Source organism: Anticarsia gemmatalis, chromosome 4 (genome assembly GCF_050436995.1).
Source record: "Anticarsia gemmatalis isolate Benzon Research Colony breed Stoneville strain chromosome 4, ilAntGemm2 primary, whole genome shotgun sequence".
Lineage (NCBI taxonomy): Eukaryota > Metazoa > Arthropoda > Insecta > Lepidoptera > Erebidae > Anticarsia > Anticarsia gemmatalis.
In genome coordinates this window covers 7,356,824-7,381,995 of record NC_134748.1, presented here as the reverse complement: position 1 = coordinate 7,381,995, position 25,172 = coordinate 7,356,824, and the positions used below count along the sequence as shown (strand labels likewise).

Here is a 25,172-nt window from a genome sequence, read left to right as displayed (position 1 = left end):
GAAAACCCAAAATAATGATACTATTAAGTTTTCCGACGAAATTTTGTGTATTTTTTATTTTTACTTACTTTTGTCTTAATACTTAAATATAAATTATTGGCAAATTGTTCGCAAAGTAATGTCTTGCGGTATTTAAACGCCAAATCTAATATTCTCCTGTCAAATAAAATAGGAGTTAGTTTGTTTCAAATACAAGACAGTAGAACAACAAAACATTTACGCAAGCTAACCTAACTTAAGTAGACATGCCTTACTGACGTTTGAATATAGAAACAACTCGTGGTACTAATAGTAGGGCACCCCCAAGACAAGTATCTCGCTTTTTATTTTTAAAGTATCATTAATCGTGTGTATGTATATATAATAAATGTATTCATATATATAATATAATATAAAAAGTAATTCGTATCTCAGAAGTAATTGAACTAGTGTACATCATAAATGTTAGTTAATACATCATGCACAAACGTTTCATAACCATCAATTTAAATCTCCAGTCTAGATTTTTCATGTTGTGCAACTTTGTATCTTCATAGCTCATATAATATTAGAGAATATTGATTTGCATTATGTTACGCCAATATTTTTAAAAGTTAAATAAAAAATCAAAGATATAGACGTTCTGAATTTGGCAGATACATAAAAATAGTCACCTTTACCGACAGTTTCAATGCTTGTTAAAATAAATGACAATCTGGCTTTTGGAGGTTATATGTTAATGAAGTTTTGTATAAATTAAGGTACTTACTTTGTTGTGAACTGTGGGTGGTATATTTATGAGTATATGTCCTAAGCGACAGCATAATTACGAAGAACTAACGGATAAATAGATTGAGATGTACTTGTGACTATAGACGCTATAGTGTGACTATCAATGTTACAGCTGATGTGAGACAATGTTACGCAAACGTGTATGTAAATGAAGATAATGTAATAAGGCATGGTTAACGTATCGAATGAATCACAACTATTAAATTTGTATAAGGATTGTTTTTTCAAGAGATTTTATATGAATGACGTAATTGCTTAATGATTTTCTTTAAACAATATTCTTGTTGGTAAAGGGAAGTCTGAAATATATTCGAGTGAAGACTTATTACTTGAAATCCATCATTTGGAGTAATATAATAGGGCGCCTCGAGCGGTCGCTCTACTTGGCTATCCCTCGGGGGCTGTCGGTGAGGCATCCTCGTGTTTAGTATTCGTGGCGCGGAGGCACAGCGCGCCGGTCGACGCCGCCGTCCGCCGACATCACCGGAACTTGGTCTCGACCTAACCGCTCTTTCGCCTTTAATAGATTGTATCGATACATGCACGATGTGCCGTCACGTCACCTCACGACTCGGGTTAGAGACAGCCTTTATACTCGAATGACTTGTTCAAAGGGTAAACTGTTGGTACTGTTACAGGGCAATGTACACACCTATTTCATTTGTACCTCATTACAACGCGAAAAATCTTCAGAAAAAGCATCCTAAGGGTATTTTAGACTGTAGATAAGTCCATAAAAATCTTGAATTTCTCAATAACTGAAGTAAACCAACAGTAAAATTCAAAGTTCTTTCTCGCTGAGGTTGTAGAATATTTCTGCCTTTTATATTTAGGACTTATACATAAACGCAGAAGAGAAGATACATATTATAGTTGTTTAGAGAACACACCTGAATGAAGTCTTTAAAATTAAACACTTTATATTCAACATTGAACCAAGAAAGCTAGTTGCACACTGTATTAATATGTACGTATTACTTTTTGTTTGTATTCGGTATTGGGTTTTTACTCGGATCCGGCTTGTATCAGCAAACTACATAAAACTTTGTGAGCTAGTAAAATTTTTGACTTCAGGATGTTAGCATTTGAGTTATTAATATAGATGTTATATCATATTCGTATTAGTGTGAGACATTAGCATGTATAACACATAGTTGAGTAATGAATAAGGTGTGACGTAAATGTGTGGCCAATAACAATGTAAACTTGCAATTCCGCTATCGCTGTTGAAACAGTTGGATTGTACCGCTAGTGTTACTACTGGTACCGTTCACAACGATACGCTCGCCACTCACTCCAATCGATTATTATCGATAATACCAATGCAATTTTGTGCTGAGCTATCGAGATCTAGCAGACCACATTCATGGCCGACGCCGAGCGTACTTGGCTCCGTTTGTGCCCTTACGTTCCACCCGCGCACTGATACGTGATCACGGTTTGTGAGTAAGGATGATTGCCCAAGGTGAAAGGAGCTCAAACTGATCTAATTGTTTAAATCCATTTTTCCCTATATTTTGGGAGTGCTTAGGCGATAAAGGCAAAAGCTGCCAAGTACAGAGAGATCAAATTGGATTATGCAAAATTTGACCCGAAAAAATTGGAAAAGTACATTAATCAGAGAAAATTCTATAGCAGTGTAACATCTGTGAGAAACGGAACGATGAGAAGAGAAGCGTGAACCATCAACTATCGTAGATCATGAGTCACTTCTGGGAAATATTTCCACGGCATAATAGTTCTACGGAAATTGTTTTAGAATAAAAGTCGATTTTGAAGTCAAACACGTCAGCTGTGCGAAGACTTTATAAACCTAAGACGAACGCTTAGATCATTCATTGTTTTTTTATAGTTAAAGGTACTGCTTCTGTTAGCTAATTAGGTATTTCCAGTAATTTTCTTTTGGAAGCTTAAAAACGAGACGTAAAAAATTGCCAAAGGTTCATACAGAACCAGATGACATAGGTAGCGGGTATGCTGTCATCACTATTGTTGAACAATTGAAATATCTTTACATAAAAAGCTAAGCGAAAAATACCGAGCATTCGAAATAAACATGTAGTTAGGTATCGTCCATCTTTTTGTTGTTCAATGATGAATGAAGTTGACAAGATGCATCGGTAATCAGATATGGAATTGTTTGTGGGGAGAGAAACTGCGTAGAGGCATTGTTCGTCTGCAGCCCACTTTCAGTGCGAGCGAGGCACAAATGGTAGCGAACGAGTGCGACGCGGGACGTGAAAGTGAATGGCGCAAGCGGGCGCGCGGCGCATGGACTCGCGGACGCATTTTACGCCCGATTTGATAGCACATTCGTACACGCGAGCCCACATGGTGCCTTGTTACACTTGATTCGTGACGTAAGGTTTAATACGTACTGAACACCCACCATGATTGACGTATTTTGATGAGTGCGCGGATTTGTTGATATTGCTCACAATATTTCACTTTCGTTACTACGTTTACTCTTTTTAATCGATTCCCAAAAGACGATATAACATTTAGCAAATTAGCTTATTTTTATTTGAGTTTGAATTTAAAGTAAAGTATTTTAGGCTGGGTTTATATCTTTAACTGACTATTAGCGTAAACTAGAACAAAAGTTTGTACGACTAGACGTACCTTTATAAACGTGTCCACCATACTATGCGGGTTGAAAATACTTATAAGACTGTTTGTGCATAAAATCCTAAGGTTAAATTAATTGACTTTTTAAAAGTACTACTTATTATTTCATACAAGCATATAAGAAAGTTTTTTAGCGACATTTTCTTATTTATTACTTAACAACGTTCATTACTGTAATATATGGTGTATTGATATTTTTTCCTTGTAACTATTTATATGGGTAAAATATGATATATTGTGTGTACTCACGTTTTCAAATACTTTAGGTCATAGAATACACTGCGTGTTGCATAATATATTTACTGAAAATGTCATTGATTGTGCTCGGTCAAGTGAATTTAATTATTACACGCAATTAATTTTGCTTTGCTGTAGCGCAATCTTGTATAGTCTGTACTGTCGAGTATCGAGAGTTTGACATTTAAAATGAACAGCCAAAATAGTTTTTACGGAGCCCGCTAGAGGCGCTTTACAGATTTTCGTGTTAGACTCGATAGCTAGCCGGTTGTCGGTAGTCGATAGTAGTTGAGAATCAAGCTAATGTACGGTGGTTACAAACTTTTTTGCATATCTTGTCACCTCTTTAATCGGACATTTTATATTCAACATTAAGCTCAAGAAAAAGTTATTATGTTTAAATATGCTAGGACTAGGAACTTCTAATTTATTCATTGAAAAATGAGTCGATAGGTGTTAAAGGGCAATGGTTCGTAATCCAGCTTCTGCCATGCTATTCTTAGTTACCTTTGGTTTAATATGCATAAGTATAATAATTGAGGTTGACAGTAAATACGACTTTTCTCTTAAATCTCCCTTATAGGTGATAAATTAGTCAATTATATGCTGATAAAGTTAGACATCTATTGTGTAAACTCAAAGTATTAGGTGCGTGTCATTTAAGAAGAATTCACAATTGTACTTAAAGTGTGTTCGCCTACATCTTTTACGTGTATTATGTGGTTTTAGAGGCAGTTTCTGTCAATAATAAAATACAAGCGTTTGTCACGAGAACTTTAAGGTGTCAAGGCTAACTATTATTGAAAACAATATTAGGTGTTTTATCTTAGTGCCTTGTTCGGCCTTAGTAAACTCGTAATGGCTTGTACCTACGCAATTTACGACAACTTCGAGCTTTGTCATAGTTTCGCTCAATCCTAACCGTAAATTTTATCTAGGAATCGTCCATTTGATATTGTCCTCTTTAGAAATAAAGATGGGTACTAGCAGAAAGGAAATAGTTCTATTAAAATGTTTTGCAAACCACCGTTCATCCTATATTATACCTACATACAGATTGGAGAAAATTGTCATGGGGAGAAACTACTTAAGCTAATAGAGTCATTCGGGTCAAGTGTGCGCACTTTCACCTTTGGGACCACATTGTGAATTAGAACAGTGTAATCAGTAAAATAAAAGTAACATATCAAAATAAACATTTATTAGACTACAATTTGGAAGACAAACTAAATCTGTAAGTATATTAGTTTTCATTCAAACAGACAAAAACAACTGAAAGTCGGAATGCGAACACTTGACCCGTGTTGTGGGTAAGTGTGCGCACAGCTAAGGGGTAAATAGACGCACTTGGGGCAAGTGAACGCATTGGTTAATTTGACCGAAATTAATTATATTAATTTAATTATTTCACCAAAATTATCTAGCCTTTGAAGTAAATTTAATGAAAATTAACCAGAACCAAACATCTCCTTTTCAGAAAAACCAAACACAAAACCAACAAAACTACTTGAACATTCTAGGTATAAATATAAAAAAATTAAATAATCAAATTAAATAATTTGTACTGTTTCTGGCTTAAACCGACCTATTGAAGATGCAGCTACGTTTAATTTAAGTCTTTTGCGAAGACATGACTCGCTTATACCAATTGCTTTACTTTTACCCTGTTCAATTAGAGCTTTTGCTTTAGCGATTTGTTGTAACAGTCGCAAGTTCAGGTTTTTTCTAATATAATTTCGAAACATGGCGCTACACTAAAACAAATAAGTAAATAAGAGTTTATTTGGTACTAAAATTATATAAATTTATTATTATCTTTATGAATCCGGGCAAGTGTGCGCGTGCGCCCACTTACCCGCGCACACTTTCCCGCAGACCCCAAAATTGAATATAAGAACCGCTGAGTCCAAAGTAATGAATATAACTTTATATCACGCTTAAAAATTTCAACAACAATAACCATTTAATTAAAAAAACATGACTTTCCTGGTGTTGCTTTACAATCTTGCGTGTCAGAATATTTTCCAAACAATAAGAAAGACACAATCAAATGGCCTAAAACAGTTTTTTGCAAATAAATAAACAACAAAGTGTAGTGCGGCGCACTGACATGTCGCGACTAGTTCGCATCGCTTGCAGCTATGATTGACCAAAACAGTCACCCCCGCCCCCTCACCCCGATCAGAGATATAGGCCCTACGCTCACTTACCCACTGCGAACAGTTACCCCGAATGACTCTATATGACATATTAAAGCTATTTTAATTTACTGAAAGGAACATCTGCCCCAAAAATATTATAACTTCTCGTCAACTTTAAGTTAATATAAAGTAAGTTGGCTGTTGTGTAGAAACAATATCTGGCCAACTCTTTCTTATACTGATACCATATTAGACCGATAACAATAAAGTTAGAAACAAAGTAATCAGACAAAAACCTCTCACGATACAAAAGTATTTACTTAGAGGGTTCATTTCCACTCACCCATGACGGAAAATATCAAGTGGCTAACCTCGAGTTTCACGACAACGTTTGTATGAATTAACAAAAACAACTGTTTGTAATGGAGGAAGCAGCAGCACGATGAAAAAAATGGCAAAAAAACGCAAACTATTAACTATACGTGTTTTAATTTTAAATTATGTGAACATCTATTGTTGCTAAAATTCCTGTAACGGTGATGGCGAGTATTCATAAATCAGTTTTGTGCATTTAGTTACTTGACACATGGTCAGTTCGTGCCTAATGCGTTCACTTTCAAGTGATAATTGTCGTCTTTATCACCGCGCACAAATAATAATGTGCGTGTATACGACGAGTGCAGCGGCTGTGACAACTAGCACAACGACATTTGCGCGAGGCCTACGCTTAGGTGAAGTGCAAACGCACTCATAAACAGCCATGCAACCAGTTAAACACGAACATCGTAAAACAACCATCACATCACAAAAGATAGCGCAAGATCTATTAACAATGTAACTATTGGCTAAACGCATAAGTTTGTCACTACCAAATAGTCAAGTAGGTAAATGATAAGTACACCGCTCACACAGTTATATGACCTCGTACAGCAGCCTTCGCCTTTGTCGTGGCTGTAATTATAATGAAAACTTTATTCTGTTAGTGCGATTACATTCTCTAAATGTGACTAGCAATATTTTAGGTTGCCAATATTTGAACAACACATATTTTGGATCAACATTAGAGACGAGAAATCGATGAAGCTTTGTTCAACATTAATAAGTATGTGAACAATTTACGAATATATTATCTGATCGTAAATTCACATCGTTTTAACACAAATAACATACTTATATTTAATATTATGTGTAATGCAAGACCGTGCTCTTGTGTGAACTGGTTTACTGTGTTTACGACTAACATTGAGAAAGACATTAATCGTGATTTCTTTTATTGAACCGTGCTGAATACGGATCCATTCATGTTCTGAATAAGGTCAGATACTAAGATGGTGGACCATAAGAGTAACTATTCTTATATTGAATCAACTGCACGGTTGGCGCAGTGGTTAAAGTGGTTACCTCGCTGCAATAACCAAAGCGCCGCGTGTGATGGGTTTCAATCCCACCCGGGACAAATCTTTGTGTGATGAGCACGAGTATTTGTTGAATTTTTTTCTGAACCTGGATATTAATGTATCTGTATATGTCTATATTTAAAAGTATATTTATGACTTATTTGGTTAGCATAGTTCAAGCTCTGCTTAGTTTGGAATCAAATGACCGTGTGTGAGTTGTCCAACGATATTTATTTAATTCTATTTTGAAACACACAATTTCATTTATTAAATTAAAAATTGACATTGAATAAGAGACATCCGTTACTAGTTATCACTCGACCGGTAAAAAAGCTTGATCATAGTTTTAGACCGTGTCATAACAACTTGTAATCACGCAAACATATGTTTTTTAAATGCCTGTGCTGCACCTTTCGTGCACTTTGAATTCGTCACCAAGTCAATGGCGTTGCTTGAATGGTATTTATTCCCAACTAGTCTCCTCAGATCGTGAGGCTGCATGCGTTTAATTATATTATTTTTTTATTTTATATTAGCGTGTAGTCTGGCTATTTCTTACATTACTTGTACATAAAAGGCACATCGTACTATAAGACGGTGTGATAACCACTTTCTGAAACGACCGTTGTTATTAACCGACTTCAAAAAAGGAGGAGGTTTTCAATTCAACTGTATTTTGTTCTTTTTTTGTTATATGACACGTATTCTTTATTTGTTATTATAAGAACAGAAGAGGTAATCGGTTAGCTTGATGAGTGATGTTTTTTTATATATCAGTTATAGGCAGATTTGCTATCATTTTCTTAATCGGATAACCGGTAACCAGAAAATAGTGAAACAGAAGTCTACAATGAAGCAATAGTTATATGACAGCTTTCAAAACAATAATTATATTTAAAAAGCTGCGCGTTACAAAGAACGTTGCATAAACATTAATTTAGCTAGGAAATGAAATCCTTACATGGTCTAAACAATGTAATTTGATAATGATTAAACGAGTTTTTCAGTTCCGCTTTTACCGTCTAACGTCTATGTAATTATTTTTTATAATATTCTGAAAGCGAGGCGTGCGAAGTTTCAGTGCTAGGACTATGAAAATGATTCATTGTTATTAGTAAAAGTTTTTTAATGACTGTTGGTTAAGGCTAGTTTATTTTCACTTTCTTGTACGTACATACACAACGTTACAGTTGTAGTTTGCAGTAGCGTTAAAATACATTTTGCCGTTTTAAAGTATAGCCCCATTGAACAAAAGACGTGGTAACGTGCCCGGTATATTGCCTTACACTGGGTGAATGACCAAACTCCGGACTACTCCGACCAGGGAATCAAACTCAGGACCTCGTAGTAAGTAGTCGAATTTACTACTGACCGCGCCATAGAGGCAGTTAATTCAAATTCAATATTGTTTTATATAAAATTTGAGTCATTTAGAAACTCGGATACGTGATACCTATAAACAGATGTTGCCAATACAGTAACCAACGTACCTACTTAGTATTTACGTAATGTAGTGTACTAGTTGTAAACGATTCTTGCCAAATCTAAAATTCACCTTTTGTCTGTTTAAAACCATTGCCAATTTCATATATGGGTCAAAAAATTGATTAGAGATTTAATACGTACCGGGCAAAAAAAAGGTTCTTTTGGAGTTGTCGTGTTGGTTATCGGTCCCAGCCGGAGAGAGTGAAGGAATAGACAATGTAACTGTGCATAGTGCACACACTTGGACGCTACAAACTAAGTCCCGCACCGTTGGCTGGTTTCTATAAAACTGGCCGCCGGAGTCGGATACATTATTGTTATTTGTTTGCCCCTTTAAAAAATCTTACTACGATGTTTTTCTCTACTGTTAAGTGATAATTATTTCTACTACGTACCCAAATTATTACTGTCGCATTGGTTTAAAATGTTCGGCCACTCGCGTAGAAGGCAAATGCCTGAAGCACTCGACTATCACTGTAATGCTCTACACTAAAGTTAATCACATTACAATAAAAAAATCCGAAGAGTATGAAAACTGTCTTACCATTTCCCTTTGTAAAGATTGGTTTAGTAAACTTTTGTATTGTTGTTTGGATATGTAGTCATAATGTATTTCTGTGTGTGTGTTCATTATTGGTTTCTTGGATATTAATTATTCTTTTCTTTTGTTACAGAGAAAATGTATATAGACACCTTACCGCTCGTGGTTTGGACGCTCTTAGTCACAACGACGACACATGTGAGTAATCAAATAATCCTTTTTTACTTATAATTGCTTCATACTAGAAATAATAAATATATTATGTAAAACGGCCCGCATTGTCAATGAAGTTTGAACATGTTTTTATCTTCCTGGTTGGTGCAGCTTTTCAGCACTAAAAAATAAATTAAATTAGCAAAGAGGTAGCAAGGGTACGATTGAAGAAATCATCCCGCCTCTTTGATAAATATGGAGTCAAGGTGTCAGTGTCATTTAAAAGAAATGAAACAAGTTTAAAATTGAAATACGGCTCTTTTGATGTTTTAACAATATAGTATTTTTTATTTATCTCGCTATATAATGTAGGTATGTAAGTACTTGTTTCCTCATATTATCGAAAATATTACAAAACGAATGTAGACTAGACTGACAGCTTTCATGTATGTATATGACACTTGTAACCAAAGACAAATTATTATAAACCTACAAGTACCTACGCTATACCTACCTTATTTATATATCCAAGAAGTTTCTAAATATATTTTGTATAGTTTATGGTTTTAACAAGTAAGGCACTCAGGAACATACCTCGTTAACTTGTTAGATAATCAAGCATGAGTTTTTATTTTCTAATTTGTTTCTATCTAACAAATTATACAAAATTATTGTTATAAACTCATGCCTTCTGGCGCTACACATCTTGAATGCTTTACGCGTTCCCACTCACTGCGCTAAGTGTTATAATTTTTAAGAGTATTTTTATAAGCTCATACTCAAATGTACTGAATCTCTTATCTTCTTTGTAATAATAATTGTAGTATATTCTTGATGTTTATGTTTATTTTAGCAAACACCTGTTTATTATGATACTTCGACAGTAAGAGCAGAATTGTTAATCCAAAAATATCTTTCACAGGTAGCGACACAAAGCCAGTATGGAATAGGATTAGGAATAAAACGAGAAGTATTTTTCTTAAATTTAGAAGACGGCTATTTTGGCTGTCAAGTAAACGAATCGACACAAATATTACAATTATATGAATTATCAAAGTTGTGCGACGGTGTTTCGGATTGTTATAAAGGATCCGACGAGCTCAAGTCAGAGTTGAAATGTACAGGTGAGTGAGACCAATGTATTGTATCAATTGTATGCAGTACGCAGCAATTATACAGTAGGTATCTACGCACCGCTGCTATATGTGCCAGGAATTTTTATTCAACGATGGAATATTTTATTGTGTCTCAAATTTACAACTTCTGTGAGCGCTGAATATAGATTTTATTTTATAATATCTTTTATATTCCCTATTTTTAGATGATTGTACCAAAGAAGATGGCGCCCAATGTATAAATGGTGCTTGTCTAAACGGGGTGTGCCATTGTAACGATGGTTTCGGCGGATGTAATTGCCAGGAACCAGGTATGTGCATATCTAATATCTCTTCACGTAATCAAGTTATAATGTGTAGGGTTATAAATAATTATATTTCCCTGGTGTCTACTTGCAGATGTAAACGAATGCAAAGAAAGACCATGCGATGTTTTTGCGCACTGTACAAACACGGTCGGTAGTTTCCAGTGTTCGTGTTTCCCAGGCTACGAAGGCGACGGTTTCACTTGCAGAGGTAATTATCTTATCGACGAAATTCATCATAGAAAATAAAAGAAACATTATTCAGTACTTAAATACCTACTACATGTCTCTTGGTGTTACATCGGACCAAAGCCAATTCAACACATTTATATGCTTAGTAAGAATGTGTGTCAATAACATTGATTAGTTCCACAGATAATAACCGCCAACGGTTTTCCTTCCAACAATTTTCGATTAAGCTTGCAGTTTCGCTTTTTAGATACTTATTAATTCAAGAGATATTTTTAATACCATTCGCTTACAGATATAAATGAGTGCGAGGATCCGGCGGTATCGTCACGATGCGTCGCAAACGCGGAGTGCTGTAACCTGCCAGCTCATTTTATTTGCAAGTGCAATCGAGGTTTCGAGGGCGATGGTGAAGAAGAGTGTCGAGGTACTTGTACAAATAGTCAACTAAATAACTAAAGTGGAATGCATCGTTGCCGACCCCGAGTTGATTAACACTTCATGCTTGAACAACGCTCGTTTTCTCATTCTAGATATTGTAATATGTAATTATGTGGATGTTTTAGATATTGACGAATGTCGACGACCCGGCGCTTGTGGCTCGAATGCTGTATGTCAAAACTATCCAGGAAACTATACGTGTGCATGCGAAGCTGGTTTTACCGGAAATGCATTTGACGGCGTAAGTGAATTGCTTACTAAAGATTGGAAAAAATAATAATTTAGGTACATGCTTATTGCATGAACATGTAGACATATTGCCGGTGGTTTTTCGTCAAAATTGTCCTTTTCAATATATTTTTAACATCATTTTTAACTATTTTATGTAAGATTATTATTAATTAAGCAAACATGACATTAGGAGAAGATATACAATGTATTTTGCCAATGATAATGGTGTGATATGTAGTGCGTTGATATCGACGAATGTTCGAGCGGAGAGAGCTGTGGGCCGGGCGCTGTATGTCGTAACGTGGAGGGCGGCTACGAGTGCAGCTGTCCGCCGGGCTACGAAGGCGATCCTCGCGTTGGGTGCCGCGACCAGGATGAGTGCGCGCGCTCTTCTTGCGGCGTCGGTGCTCTGTGCGAGAACCTCCCAGGCGGTTATCGCTGTGTATGCCCACCAGGTTTTGAAGGCGACGCAAACGTGCACTGCATTGGTAAGCCCCCATCGACAACGGCAGTAGGTGTGACCTAATTCTAACAGTTTTCATTTTCTGTGGTCTAACGCTTTGTGACACATACAACTTAACTTAATCGCGTTAACGTGCCGAGCTGAAAACAGCCGTACCTGTTCGCTCGGTAGCTTCACGCTTTTACTAATTCAACTGATCATAACATTCGAAACGTTTAAACAAAAATGATTCGAAATTTTCAGTGAATATTACGTTGACAGATGTCAACGTGTCGTCGGCAACATTATAACTTAACGACGACTACGCTTGTCTGTGTGGTCCAGCATTACACCGATGGATGTGTTACTTTATTACTGTGTTCTTTCTCAATATTCTTCTACAGTTTCTCTTCTTGTCTTTCGTGGATTTCTCTGTCGCCTTCCGAGTCGTCTGTGAGTCTATCTCTTCCTCTTCGTAGTGGATGTCGGCGTACCTACTGCGCGTGTTAATATCGGTGATCCCGCACGCGGCATTTGTAATTAGACGTTGCGTTGTTTGTTATACCAGACGTGGATGAATGTAAGAATAGCGAAGCCGTGTGCAGTGCAGACGCGCTGTGTACTAACACCCTCGGCAGCTTCGTGTGCACTTGCAAGCCGGAATATACAGGCGACGCACGAACACCAGGAGGATGTCGAGATATTAACGAATGCGAGATTCTTGAACGTCCTTGTGGCACTTACGCAATTTGTGAGAACGCGGTGCCCGGCTACAATTGTGTTTGCCCCCAAGGATACAGAGCTAAACCGGATCCACAAATTGCTTGTGAACAGGTAATACAATAGTTTATTTATTTGTGGATGTGGTGTTTTTTGTAATGGTGTTAAAGTAATCATTCAATTTCAGGTCGATGTTAATACACTATGTAAATCAAATTTCGATTGTACCAATAACGCCGAATGTATTGAAGAACAATGTTTCTGTAAAGAAGGATTTGATGCCCGAGGATCGGTCTGCGTTGATGTAGATGAATGTGCAAATACCACAATATGCGGAGAGAACGCGCATTGTATTAACACACCCGGTGGGTTTAATTGTGAATGTGCTGCAGGATACATAGGCACTCCTCCGCGTGTAGGATGTCGAGCTCCGTGCGAAGACGTTCAATGTGGAGAACACGCCTACTGCAAACCTGATGGAATAGAGGCATATTGTGTTTGTGAGGACGGATGGACATTTGATCCTACAGACATAGCTGCAGGTTGTATTGATATCAATGAGTGTGATAATTCAGTTGGACACGTCACTCGGTGCGGTAACAATGCCCGTTGTAGTAATACACCTGGGAGCTTTACATGCCAATGTCCAGAAGGATACACTGGAGATGCGTATAAACAGTGCACAGATATAGATGAATGCCAATTAGATGGAGCTTGTGGAGTTGGCGCAGAGTGTATCAATCGTGACGGTTCATATACTTGTGAATGTCCACGAGGCACAATACCAGATCCTGATCCAAGGGTGCGATGCGTGGAAATTTTAACATGTAAAAATGATAACGACTGTCCCGGTAACGCATTATGTGATTCGAATACAAGATGTCTATGTCCCGAACCAAACGTTGGAAACGAATGCCGCCGTAAGTATAATAAAGTTATTGTGTTTATTTTGACAAACATTTATTAAATATATTGATATTAATTTAAAGAAGTCATTAAAAACTTTTTCTACTTTTAATGTAATTATTTCATTCTACAGATCCTTGCGAAGCATTGCAATGTGGCAGCAATTCTGAATGTCTACTGAATGAACAGATTGCACAATGTACATGTAAAAGCGGGTTCGCTGGCGACCCATCGTCTCCAACTGGGTGCCAGGATATAAATGAGTGCAATGAGAATCCTTGTGGTTCTGGCGCGGTGTGCAAAAACCTACCGGGCCATTTCTTGTGCGAATGCCCTGGAAGTTTCAGTGGCGATCCCTACGTCGACGGCTGTGTTCCCGGCAAAACACCGAGTGAATGTAGTAGCACGAATCCATGTCCACAAGGTGAACAATGTATTTTACATGACAGAGAAAATGTTTGCGTGTGTACGCAAGGATTTTCACGCAGTACGGAAACAGGATTGTGCGAAGACATCAATGAATGCACGCAATCTGGTCGCTCAGCTTGCGGTTTGAATGCAATTTGTAAAAACTTGCCAGGAAGCTACGAATGTAAATGTCCTGCTGAATATAGTGGAAATCCATACAATCTGTGCGAATTGTGCAACGATATATCTTGCCAGTGTCAGCCGCCATACAAAGTAGTCGATGGAAATTGTGTACTATCCGGTTGTACAAAAGACAATAAATGTGGAAAAGGTGCAGAATGCATAGTGATTTCGGATGGGGTTAGCTATTGTGCCTGTCCAATTGGATTCATGCAAACAGCGGAAGGTGCCTGTGAAGACATAAACGAGTGCACAACTGGTCAACCAGTGTGTGGATTTGGTGCTGAATGTGTCAATACAATTGGTTCTTTCACGTGTAAATGCCCTCCCGGCTACAGTCAAGATTCGGTGTCTGGACATTGTACACTCAATCAAAAGCGATGTATAAGTGATTCAGACTGTTTTGCTAACGAGAAATGTATCCAACCCGGTCAATGCGTATGTCCTCCGCCATATTATTTAGATGTCACCGATGGGCAGAAATGCAAGAGTCCTTGTGAGAGGTTCACCTGCGGAATTAACGCTAAATGTACGCCGAGCGATCCACCTCGATGCATGTGTATGACCGGCTTTGAAGGAGATCCTTACACTGGATGTACGAATACTAATGAGTGTCACAGTTCACCGTGTGCTCGTGGTGCTATATGTCACGACCAAAAAGGTGGTTATCGATGTGAGTGCCCTCTGGATATGGTTGGCGATCCATATAAAACTGGATGTAAGTATAGTCAATGTCATTTATCGGATTATCAGAATCCTAGCTTGTCACTATTTAATGTGGACTAAATAAATATTTTTTTATAGGTAATGTTCAGGAAATACAGGAAACGAAACGGCTATGTACCTCTGATGTCGATTGCCCCAATACTCTCGCTTGTATAAACAGCTCTTGCCTATCACCCTGCAACAGCATTTCTTGCGGTCCTAATGCATTTTGTGAAGTAGACGACCATGCCGCATGGTGTCGTTGTAACCCTGGTTACACTAAACCGGAAGGTGGCAAGTGTATATCTGGTAAGTCATAGATAAATAATGACAAACAAATTACTGGTCATAAATTACCAACTTCTCAAAAGAGTTTGTTTACAAAGAGCTAATAATTTCAGGATGCGATACATACTCATGTGCCCTCGGTGCCCAATGCATAATTTCAAAAACTGGGCCGACATGTGTTTGTCCCGAAGGAATGGTAGGAAACCCATTCCCTGGAGGTGCTTGCAGAAGAGATACTTGTGGTTCCGGCGTGCCATGTGAGGCACCGTTAATGTGCGTCGCGGGACGATGCAGACAACGCTGTGAGGGTGTAGTTTGTGGCGTCGGCGCTTCTTGTGACGAAGAAAGTGGTCGATGCGTCTGTAACGCATTCTTTGTTGGAAACCCTGATCTACTCTGCATGCCACGTAAGATATATCTTATCTCTTCCATAATATTTTTAGTAAGCGATTGAATAGAAATGGTAACTCTTGTTTTTGGTTTACAGCTGTTTCTCCACCAGCTTGCGAGCCTGAGTGTGGTCAAAACGCACACTGCATTTATGGACAAAACAATGCGTGCAAATGTGACAAAGGCTATACTGGAAACCCATACGTAAAATGTTTACCTAGACGACAAATTACTTGTGCTAAAGCTGCCTGTGGTACCAATGCCGTGTGTCAACAAACACGATCTCATGTTGAGTGCCTGTGTCCGCCAGGATACGTTGGAAATCCTAACATTCAATGTACAGATATTGATGAATGCAGCAGTAAACCTTGCGCTGAAAATGCCATTTGTCTTAATACACCCGGAAGTTTTAGTTGTATTTGCAAAAGTCGCTACGTTGGTAACCCCTATGAATTATGTTCGCAAGTTTCTATTTCCAAATGTACAGATGGCAATATCTGTACATGCTCTCATAATGCTACGTGTCCTGAAGGCTATATTTGTGAAAAATCAAAATGTGTTGATGTATGTCGCACCACGCTCTGCGGCCCGAAATCTGTTTGTGAAGAAGGCAGTTGCCACTGTCTTCCAGGATATAACGGCAATCCAAATGATTTACAACGAGGATGTATTCCAGATAACAAGTGTCTGGTAGATGGGGACTGCAAAGATTCAGAAATATGTTTCCAAATTGCTAAGAACTTACGAAAATGTGTGGATTCCTGCAGTAAATTGCAATGTGGACCTAACTCTTTATGTATAGGCGCTAACCACCAAGCTCATTGTATCTGTGCAGAGGGGTATATTGGAAAGCCAACTGATATCAAAACAGGCTGTCATTTAATTGTGAATGAACCACCTCCTTCTGAATGTAACGAAAACAGTGATTGCAATGAACCTGAACTGTGTGTTGCAGTAGAGGGCTCGGCAAAACGTTGTCTCGATATCTGCTCAACAATTGCTTGTAGTGCTAATGAAGTTTGCAAGGTCATAGAAAATAACGCTCGCTGTGAATGTAGAGATGGTTTCCTATGGAATCCTATCAGTTCATACTGTGAACAACCATCGACACCAAACTGCGAAGACGACAACGATTGCGATGATAATAAGTCTTGTCAAAGAGACGTCCTTGGAGTAAACAAATGTGAAGACAGTTGTTCTTTATTCACTTGCCCACAAAACTCTAAATGTGTTTCTAGAAATCATAAAAGTCAATGTGAGTGTTTAGCCGGTTTTGTTGGTAATCCAAATGATCGTGATGGCTGCGTTTTGGTTAATAAGAATCAATGTTCCGATGACGCACAGTGTAGAGAAAGCGAAGTATGCAAATTCGTGGGTGATGTAAAAAAATGCGTTTCTGCTTGTCAAAACATAATATGTGGTCCGAACGCGATATGTGTCACCAACAATCATATTGCGAAATGTCAGTGTCCGTCTGGTCCGTTTACCGGAAATCCAAATGACTTAGAAAAAGGATGTCAATCGGTGCCTTGCATTTATAATGCCGACTGTCTTTCGCATGAGTTATGTAACCGAATAACGCACACGTGTATAAATGCTTGTGCGGAAGATTCTTGCGGTGACAATGCCGTATGTATAGCTGAAAATCACAAATCAACCTGTCAGTGTCCAAATGGTTATAAGGCCGACCCTCTGCCCGAAGTTAACTGCAGAAAGATAGAAGCTTGCAATCCCAATCCTTGCCACCCAACAGCCATTTGTGAGTCGCGACATTCGTCCTACGTTTGTAGATGCCCGGCAGGTTACGTAGAAGACGTAAATGGAGGTTGTCGTAAACAGGACCAATGCACTAATGACGACGCAGATTGTCCGTTGGAGACGACGTGTGTGAAAGGTCGATGTGTTAATCCCTGTGCTGGTGCTTGCGGAATCAATTCATTATGTAAAGTTGTTAACAGAAAAGCAATTTGTATGTGTCCTGACGGCTATGAGAGCATAAAAGGAAATGCTTGCAAGAAGAAGTTATTAGTTTGTACCAGCGAACAGGACTGCAATGGGGATATTTGTTCCAACGGCCAATGTTTTACTGCATGTATTAATTCAAGTCAGTGTGATCCAGGAGAGTCATGTGTCAAAAACTTCTGCGTGACTCAATGTAGTAAGCACTCACAATGTGGTGTCGGTCAAGCTTGCGTTGCAGGACAATGTCTAATTGGATGCAGAAGTCACAGCGACTGCCCCAGTGAAGAAGCGTGTTTGAATAATAAGTGTAGTAATCCTTGCTTGACAACCAGAGCTTGTGGGCCAAATGCTATCTGTTCAAGAATCGACCACAGTACCCAGTGTGAATGCCCGTTAGGATTCGAGGGAACACCAAGCCCGCAACAAGGTTGTGTGCGAACACCAAGCTCTTGCAGCAAAACAGCAGAATGTCCTCCAGATCACATGTGTATTGGACGTCTTTGTCAAGTACCCTGTCGCGATAATTCCGGATGTGCTATAGGTGAAAAATGTAGCGACAGTAGATGTCACAAAATTTGTCATTCAAGTAGCAACTGCTTACACGGTGAACATTGCAGTGCAGGAATATGCATACCAGGCTGTAAAACTGATTCTGATTGTCTGAATAACCAACTATGTAAATCATCGAAGTGCCGATGTGTTCGAGGTTTCGAGCTAATTAACGATGAGTGCACAAACATTAATGAATGTCTTGCGAATCCATGTCATCCGACAGCGCAATGTGTAGATACACCAGGATCGTATAAATGTGTTTGTGCAGTGGGTGCAATAGGTGATCCTTATACCACCGGTTGCCTATTACCCAATCAATGTAGAAACGACAATCAGTGTGAGGATTCACTTGCCTGTATGAGGGGAAAATGTTCCAATCCATGCCAAACTAAAACTTGCGGCCTAAACGCTTTGTGCTCAGTCGTGAAACACAGAGTTACATGTTCTTGTGAAAAAGGCTTCCTTGGAAACCCATTTGATCAAAAAATTGGATGCTTTAAAGTGGAATGTATTGAAGATACTGATTGTTCCGATGACAAATATTGTAACAAAAGAAATAACAAATGTTCTGGTAAGTACTTGTCTCAAACACTTTTGTAAGTTGTTACGATTTGATTTTGTAAAAAATTGGTCTGTAAAATGTTTTTCTTTTCATTTTTTTGTAGATAAATGTGAAGAGACAGCATGTCAAGGCGGAACTTGCACCATTGAATTCCATAGAGCTACGTGTACTTGTCCGGCAGGATACGACTTAGAAAAGAATGTTTGCAAAGACATTAATGAATGTTTATCGAACCCATGTCCCTTGAATGCCCACTGCATCAACAGTCGTGGCTCTTACTCATGCTCTTGTGTAAATGGAACAGTATTGGACGCAAGTACTGGCAACTGTAAATCACCAGGCGAATGTTTCTCTGACGACGATTGTTCTGAAAAAACAAAATGTAACAACAATTATTGCATTGATCCTTGTGACAGAATGTCACCATGTGGAGAGTACGCTCTATGCGTAGTGTCAGAACATAATCCTATTTGTGAATGTCCATCGGACAGTCAAGGCGATCCATACAAGAAATGTGTGAAGTTTGAATGCATTAAGGATAGTGATTGTTCGTCAGAGGAAGCGTGCGTTAATTATAAATGTAAAAATTCCTGTAGCATACCCCGCGCGTGCGGAAGAAATGCTGATTGTTTCTCGAGAAATCACATCGGACATTGTTCTTGTGCACCTGGCTTTACCGGTGATCCAGTCCTTGGATGCGTTCCTATTCAATCTTGCACAGACGATAGCAGGTGCTCGTCAGGAACTAAGTGCGTCGACAACTTATGTGTTGGTAAGTCAATTTTTATTTATTAGTAGTTAAAGTGAGATTGCGAATATGGTCTATAATTAGTTAATGTACTATAATATAAAAGTTTTTAAATTCATCATGTTCATTTTTAGGCATATGCAAAAATGCGAGGGATTGCTTAAGTGATCAAATTTGTATTCAAAACACCTGCCGAATATCTTGTGACTCGAATAGCACTTGTCCAGACTTCCAGTTTTGCCTAAACAGAATTTGTACTAAAGAAGTTCAATGTATGTCAAATGAGGATTGTAACGAAGATGAAAAATGCATTGTGGGAAGGAAGGATGTTCCACAGTGCGTCAAAGTATGTGAACGACACCCATGTGGTCGACAAGCAACGTGCGTTGGCAAAAACCATCAACCTACGTGTTCATGTGCACCAGGATTTTTCGGTGATCCTCTATTAGGATGTAAGAAGAAAGAATGCGACGCAGATTCTCAATGTTCTGATGACAAATTATGTAGCCAGAATATGTGTAAAATAGCGTGTCTAGTTAACAACGATTGCGGAGAGAATACTGTTTGTTCATCTGAAAAACATAAACACGTGTGCTATTGTCAACCTGGATATACTGGCGATCCTGTGAGGGGTTGTGAACTTATAAACTACTGTTCATCTAATCCGTGCGGTAACGGGGCCGAATGTAAAAATTTAAGAGATCGTGCTCAGTGCGCTTGCCCAGCCGGATACGTTGGAGATCCTTATGAAGAGGGATGTCGCAAAGCTCAAGAGTGCCGCTTTAATAGAGATTGCCCACCAGTAGCTAGATGTACAGTAGTTGACGGCATTCGAAAGTGTACCGGTAAGTGTTTATAACACAAATATAAATCTCATCTTTTTAAAATTAATGGTTCGTACATCTTCGACTACAATTAATTTTATTACAGACGCTTGTGAAACTGTCAAATGCGGTCCAAATGCCGAATGCTCTGCTGCACGACACACAGGACAATGCAAATGTAAAACTGGATATGTAGGAAACCCATCCAGTGACAAGGGATGTCGGCTCCGTGAAGTATCATGCAAAGAACGTAGTGACTGCGGTGATGACCAATATTGCCATAGAAGTATTTGTAAAAGTAAGTAATAACTTCTAAAAAACAAAGCAAATATGAAGTATTCTGTGTTATGTTGGTTCAGAATATTGTAAAATCTTTTGAAATTCCAGGTTTGTGTCTCGTTGATGAGGAGTGCGGCTCACAAGAAAAATGCTTTAATGGCCAATGTTTAGATCCTTGTCAAATGGAGAAAGCTTGCGGATTAAATGCTGTTTGTCGAACTGACAATCATGTAGTTGAATGTAGCTGCCCCCATAGCTTTACGGGTAATCAAGATATCGAGTGTGTAAGAAGTAAGTAACTCTTTAAATTAAACTAACGACTTGCCGATATATTAGTAATAGATCATGAGTTACTTATAATGTGTCTTTCAATTTAGTTCCAAGGCTATGCGGTGGTGCAGGAGAGTGTGATGATGACTACATGTGTCAAGACTCCATGTGTGTCCCTCAATGTGAAACCGATGACAATTGCGCCCTCAACGAAAGATGCAGTAAAGGCGCGTGCATGCGTAAGTGTGATGACTTGACACATAGTAAAATTGGCTTGCGTATGAAATGGACTTTGTAGACTGACGATTAATTTTATTTACAGTGACGTGCCGTTTGGACAATGACTGTTTCTTGGGACATATTTGTTTAGGAAATAGTTGCCAATATGGTTGTAGGCAAGACGAAGATTGCGGACCCGACGAATTTTGCAATAGTAATATCTGCCAAAACCCATGCGCTCATGACATCAGTCCATGTGGGCCCAATGCATTGTGTTCTGTTGTAAATAGAAAAGCATCTTGCGCGTGTTTAGAAGGGTTAATACCTAACCCCACACCTAACGTTGCTTGTGTGCGCGCTCCTTCCTTGACGTGTCGCATGCATACAGATTGTGGCACCGGTTGGCGATGCGAAGATGATCGGTGTCGTCCAGCGTGTACAATAGACGGTTCACAATGTTTGTTGGGCGAAAGGTGCGATGCTGGTGTTTGTAGATACGCTTGCACTTCAGACGAGCAGTGCTCTGATGAAGAAATTTGCGATGGTAGGATCTGTGTCACTGGGTGTAGATCAAATTCTGACTGTGGAAATCAATTAGCATGTATATCTGGTCAATGTCTTGATCCTTGTACGGAACCCGCCACTTGCGGAGCTAATGCATTATGTGCTACTAAAGACCACCAACCAGTGTGCTCATGCCCACCAACACTCACGGGAGATGCTAAATCCGTATGCAGAAGAACTATGTCACAATGCGATTCAAACAAGAACTGTCCTGATGAATTTAATTGTTATGGAGGCACTTGTCATCCATCTTGCAGGAGGTAAGGGAATATTATGTTCATAAATATTTACATAATAATGATGACGATAATGGGTAAAAACAGTGTCAATATACATTGTTTTTGACTATGCTATGAAGATAAATCAAATGAATGATTGTTTGTCGTTTAATTTCTATACTATGCTTTACCTAATCGTGTGGTTTTATTTCAGTGACAGCGTATGTTTGTCTAATGAGAAATGTATTCGCGGCATATGTAGAGTCGTATGTAATAGTGACGAGGCGTGCAGTGAAGGTTACATTTGCGAGAACAGGATCTGTAAACAAGGTTGTCGAGACGATAATGCTTGTGACAATAACCAAGCCTGTCTGAGAGGACAATGCAAAGGTATATTAATTTACTATTATCGGTTTAATAAATTAATTGTAAAAAAAAACAATAATAAATAATAATATGGGATTTACGAAATAAAATACATTTTTTTCAGTTTAAAATATCGATTTTTAAATATCAATAAGTTAATTTTTGATTCAACAGATATAGTCAATACTGTGCATTTCCCTGCACACCAAATTATTTTATTTACTTTCAACAGATCCATGCAGTCAGCCAGCGGTCTGTGGAATTTGTTCCGAATGTAAAGTGCAAAACCATCGTGCACAATGTAGCTGCTCTAGCAATTACACCGGCAATGCACTAGTTGAATGTAAGAGGAAAACAACTCTATGTGACGGTTTTTGTCCTTGCGATGACAGTGGATATTGTATATCATTATGTGAAAGCGACTCGGACTGCTCGTGCGGAGAGAAATGCTTTAACGGAGGTTGTCGGTCTGTGTGCTCGGTACGAAACAAATGCCCCGAGAGACAAATATGCCTTCAAAATGTTTGTGTTCCTGGATGTAATCACGATGCACACTGTGGAGACGATATGATTTGCTCTTCTAGGCGTTGCGTCAAAGCTTGCCAAGAAAATAGCTGCGGTAGAGATGCTGCATGTTTTGCAGTTCGACATCGCGCTATTTGCAAATGTCCGAGCGGATTCACCGGCGATCCGGCTGAGGAATGTAAGCCTTACGAATGCTCACAGAATGAGGATTGTGGTACCGATGAAGAGTGCTCGGAAGGAAAGTGTAGGAACGTCTGTCTTGGAGCTTGTGGAATCAATGCTATATGCCGCTCTGTAAATGGAATGCCTCAATGTTCTTGTCCACCAAACTACTTGGGTAACGCTAAGGTAGAATGCTCTAAGCCTCCTGCCGGCAGTTGTTTGCGCAACCCCTGCGGAGTGAGCGCGCGTTGTCGCGACCTAGAAGATGGCAACTATGAGTGCACTTGTCCTCCAAACTGTGCGGGCAATCCTCACAAACAATGCTTCTGCGGTGTTATGGAATCATGTGCTTATAAATCTTGTGGTACGAATGCACAATGTCATATTGGACCTCAGGGTGAAGCGCAGTGCTTCTGCCCTCGAAACTATCCTAACGGTGATCCTAATATCGAATGTAAGTTAATATTTCACAGACATCTTCTTTCTTACACACACATATTTAAGTTTTTATATTAAACTCAGTTTTTTTTAAACTAGCTAAACAGCTAGCTAGCTAGCTAGCTTTTAAACAGCTATATAATTTATTAATTACTCTCATTATTTCCATTATAGGCGCTCAGGAACCCAGTGTAGTTGATTGTAGAACAACAGGATGTGGAATAAATGGAGAATGTTTGAGGGAAGGCGCTGAATTTGTGTGCCGATGCATTCCCGGTACAGAAGGACAAGCCGATATCGAATGTCATACCAGTGAGTAACAGTCTTTTGTTAGTCTCGTCACCATGTACAAAATGACGCACTAGTATACAGTCTACTTGTATCTCTCGGTTACATATGTTTCTATTATATGGATCAAGTAGGCGAGTTACTCTCTCGGGTAGCTACTTTAAAAGGAATTTGTGAAAAGAATTGTATAAAAATAAACCACATTCATGTATATACAAGTGGTATTGAAATGGGTTAAAGTTGTCGATAAATAGGTAGGGTGCGGAAGGAAGTCGAGTTTTGTAATTTTTTTTAATAATGCTCTGCGCAAGTGATATATTAAATGAATAATTAGTTTTCATTTCAAGCACATTAACTTCACCATAAGCATCCTTCTGAACCCTTACAGTTGAGAAATGAATTAAATTTATCTACAGCTAATAATATCTAGATAAAGTTATTTTGTGTACAAATATGTTTGCCATTAAATATTAATGCCGTAACATATCTGTATTTAACGGTATGTTTAATTAGTGGAAGCATTCTCACCGTTCGTGCTTAAGTTTCTCAAATCGTCAGTAACATTTTGTCCGGCTTCATGTACATATCGCTTGTATTATAATATTCCGTTATATACATATCTCTGGTCATAAACTATCAGTTTCAAAAAGCATGCACTGTCTCGTGAGAAAGTTTCCTCTTCGCGGCTGAAGGTACCGCTCTCTCGACTCTGCTTTCTTCTTTCACATCTTCCTAGGTATCGAATGCACGAGCGACAAGGATTGTCCGGTAGACAGGGCGTGTCTGAGCTTACACTGCGTGGACCCCTGTACGGTGCGGGGAGTGTGCGGAGAAGATGCATTATGTGTGCCTTTGATGCACAAAGCCCAGTGCTCGTGCCCGCAATGCTATGTGGGGCAACCGCGAGTCTCGTGTCGCCTTGATCCTGCCTGCAAGCCCTCGGATGACCACAATGTCACTTTCACCTGTTCTGACACCAAACCATGCCCATCGAAGTTAGCATGTGATCTTAGCACTAACGAATGTCGAAACCCTTGCCTGGGATATCAGAATTGTAGACGGAATCAAAGATGTGAAGTGCGAGACCACGTACCGATTTGTGTGTGTCGAAATGGATTTGCTTTAAACGAGAAAGGAGAATTGACTTGCGCACCTGAACACGCAGAATGTACAAGAGACGAGCAGTGTCCGTCTAATGCGGCCTGTCGTAATTCCAAGTGTGTGAATCCGTGCTTAGCGTCTGTCGAGCCTATGTGCCCGAAAGGAAAGCAATGTGAAGTAGTAGACCATCGCGTTATGTGCGTGTGTGTCGAAGACTGCAATCCGTCATTGTCGATTTGCTTGAGAGACAGTGGATGTCCAAATAACTTAGCGTGCCGGGACTTCCAATGCAAAGATCCATGTAAAGACGCTTGTGGTGGTGCCCCCTGCTCGGTTGAAGATCACCACCCTGTTTGCAAGTTCTGCCCTAATGGATTCACACACGATGAAAAGCATGGCTGCATTAAAGGTAATATTATAG

General features: G+C 38.9%; 1 protein-coding gene across 1 annotated transcript in view; it reads left to right on the top strand.

Annotated features, from left to right (window-relative positions):
- Positions 1–25,172, top strand: part of dpy (fibrillin-like protein dumpy) — a 100,993-nt gene that overhangs the window by 7,278 nt on the left and 68,543 nt on the right. Inside the window, exons 2-24 of the mRNA XM_076113472.1 lie at positions 9,334–9,398; positions 10,276–10,477; positions 10,675–10,779; positions 10,868–10,984; positions 11,258–11,389; positions 11,529–11,644; positions 11,873–12,122; positions 12,645–12,910; positions 12,984–13,716; positions 13,836–15,008; positions 15,095–15,304; positions 15,397–15,690; positions 15,771–18,758; positions 18,853–19,521; positions 19,632–20,342; positions 20,428–20,619; positions 20,709–20,891; positions 20,978–21,109; positions 21,193–21,913; positions 22,086–22,261; positions 22,470–23,378; positions 23,537–23,674; positions 24,387–25,160. Coding sequence (XP_075969587.1) covers positions 9,339–9,398; positions 10,276–10,477; positions 10,675–10,779; positions 10,868–10,984; positions 11,258–11,389; positions 11,529–11,644; positions 11,873–12,122; positions 12,645–12,910; positions 12,984–13,716; positions 13,836–15,008; positions 15,095–15,304; positions 15,397–15,690; positions 15,771–18,758; positions 18,853–19,521; positions 19,632–20,342; positions 20,428–20,619; positions 20,709–20,891; positions 20,978–21,109; positions 21,193–21,913; positions 22,086–22,261; positions 22,470–23,378; positions 23,537–23,674; positions 24,387–25,160 — 11,251 coding nt within the window. The 5' untranslated portion in view covers positions 9,334–9,338. The remainder of the gene's footprint in view (positions 1–9,333; positions 9,399–10,275; positions 10,478–10,674; positions 10,780–10,867; positions 10,985–11,257; positions 11,390–11,528; positions 11,645–11,872; positions 12,123–12,644; positions 12,911–12,983; positions 13,717–13,835; positions 15,009–15,094; positions 15,305–15,396; positions 15,691–15,770; positions 18,759–18,852; positions 19,522–19,631; positions 20,343–20,427; positions 20,620–20,708; positions 20,892–20,977; positions 21,110–21,192; positions 21,914–22,085; positions 22,262–22,469; positions 23,379–23,536; positions 23,675–24,386; positions 25,161–25,172) is intronic.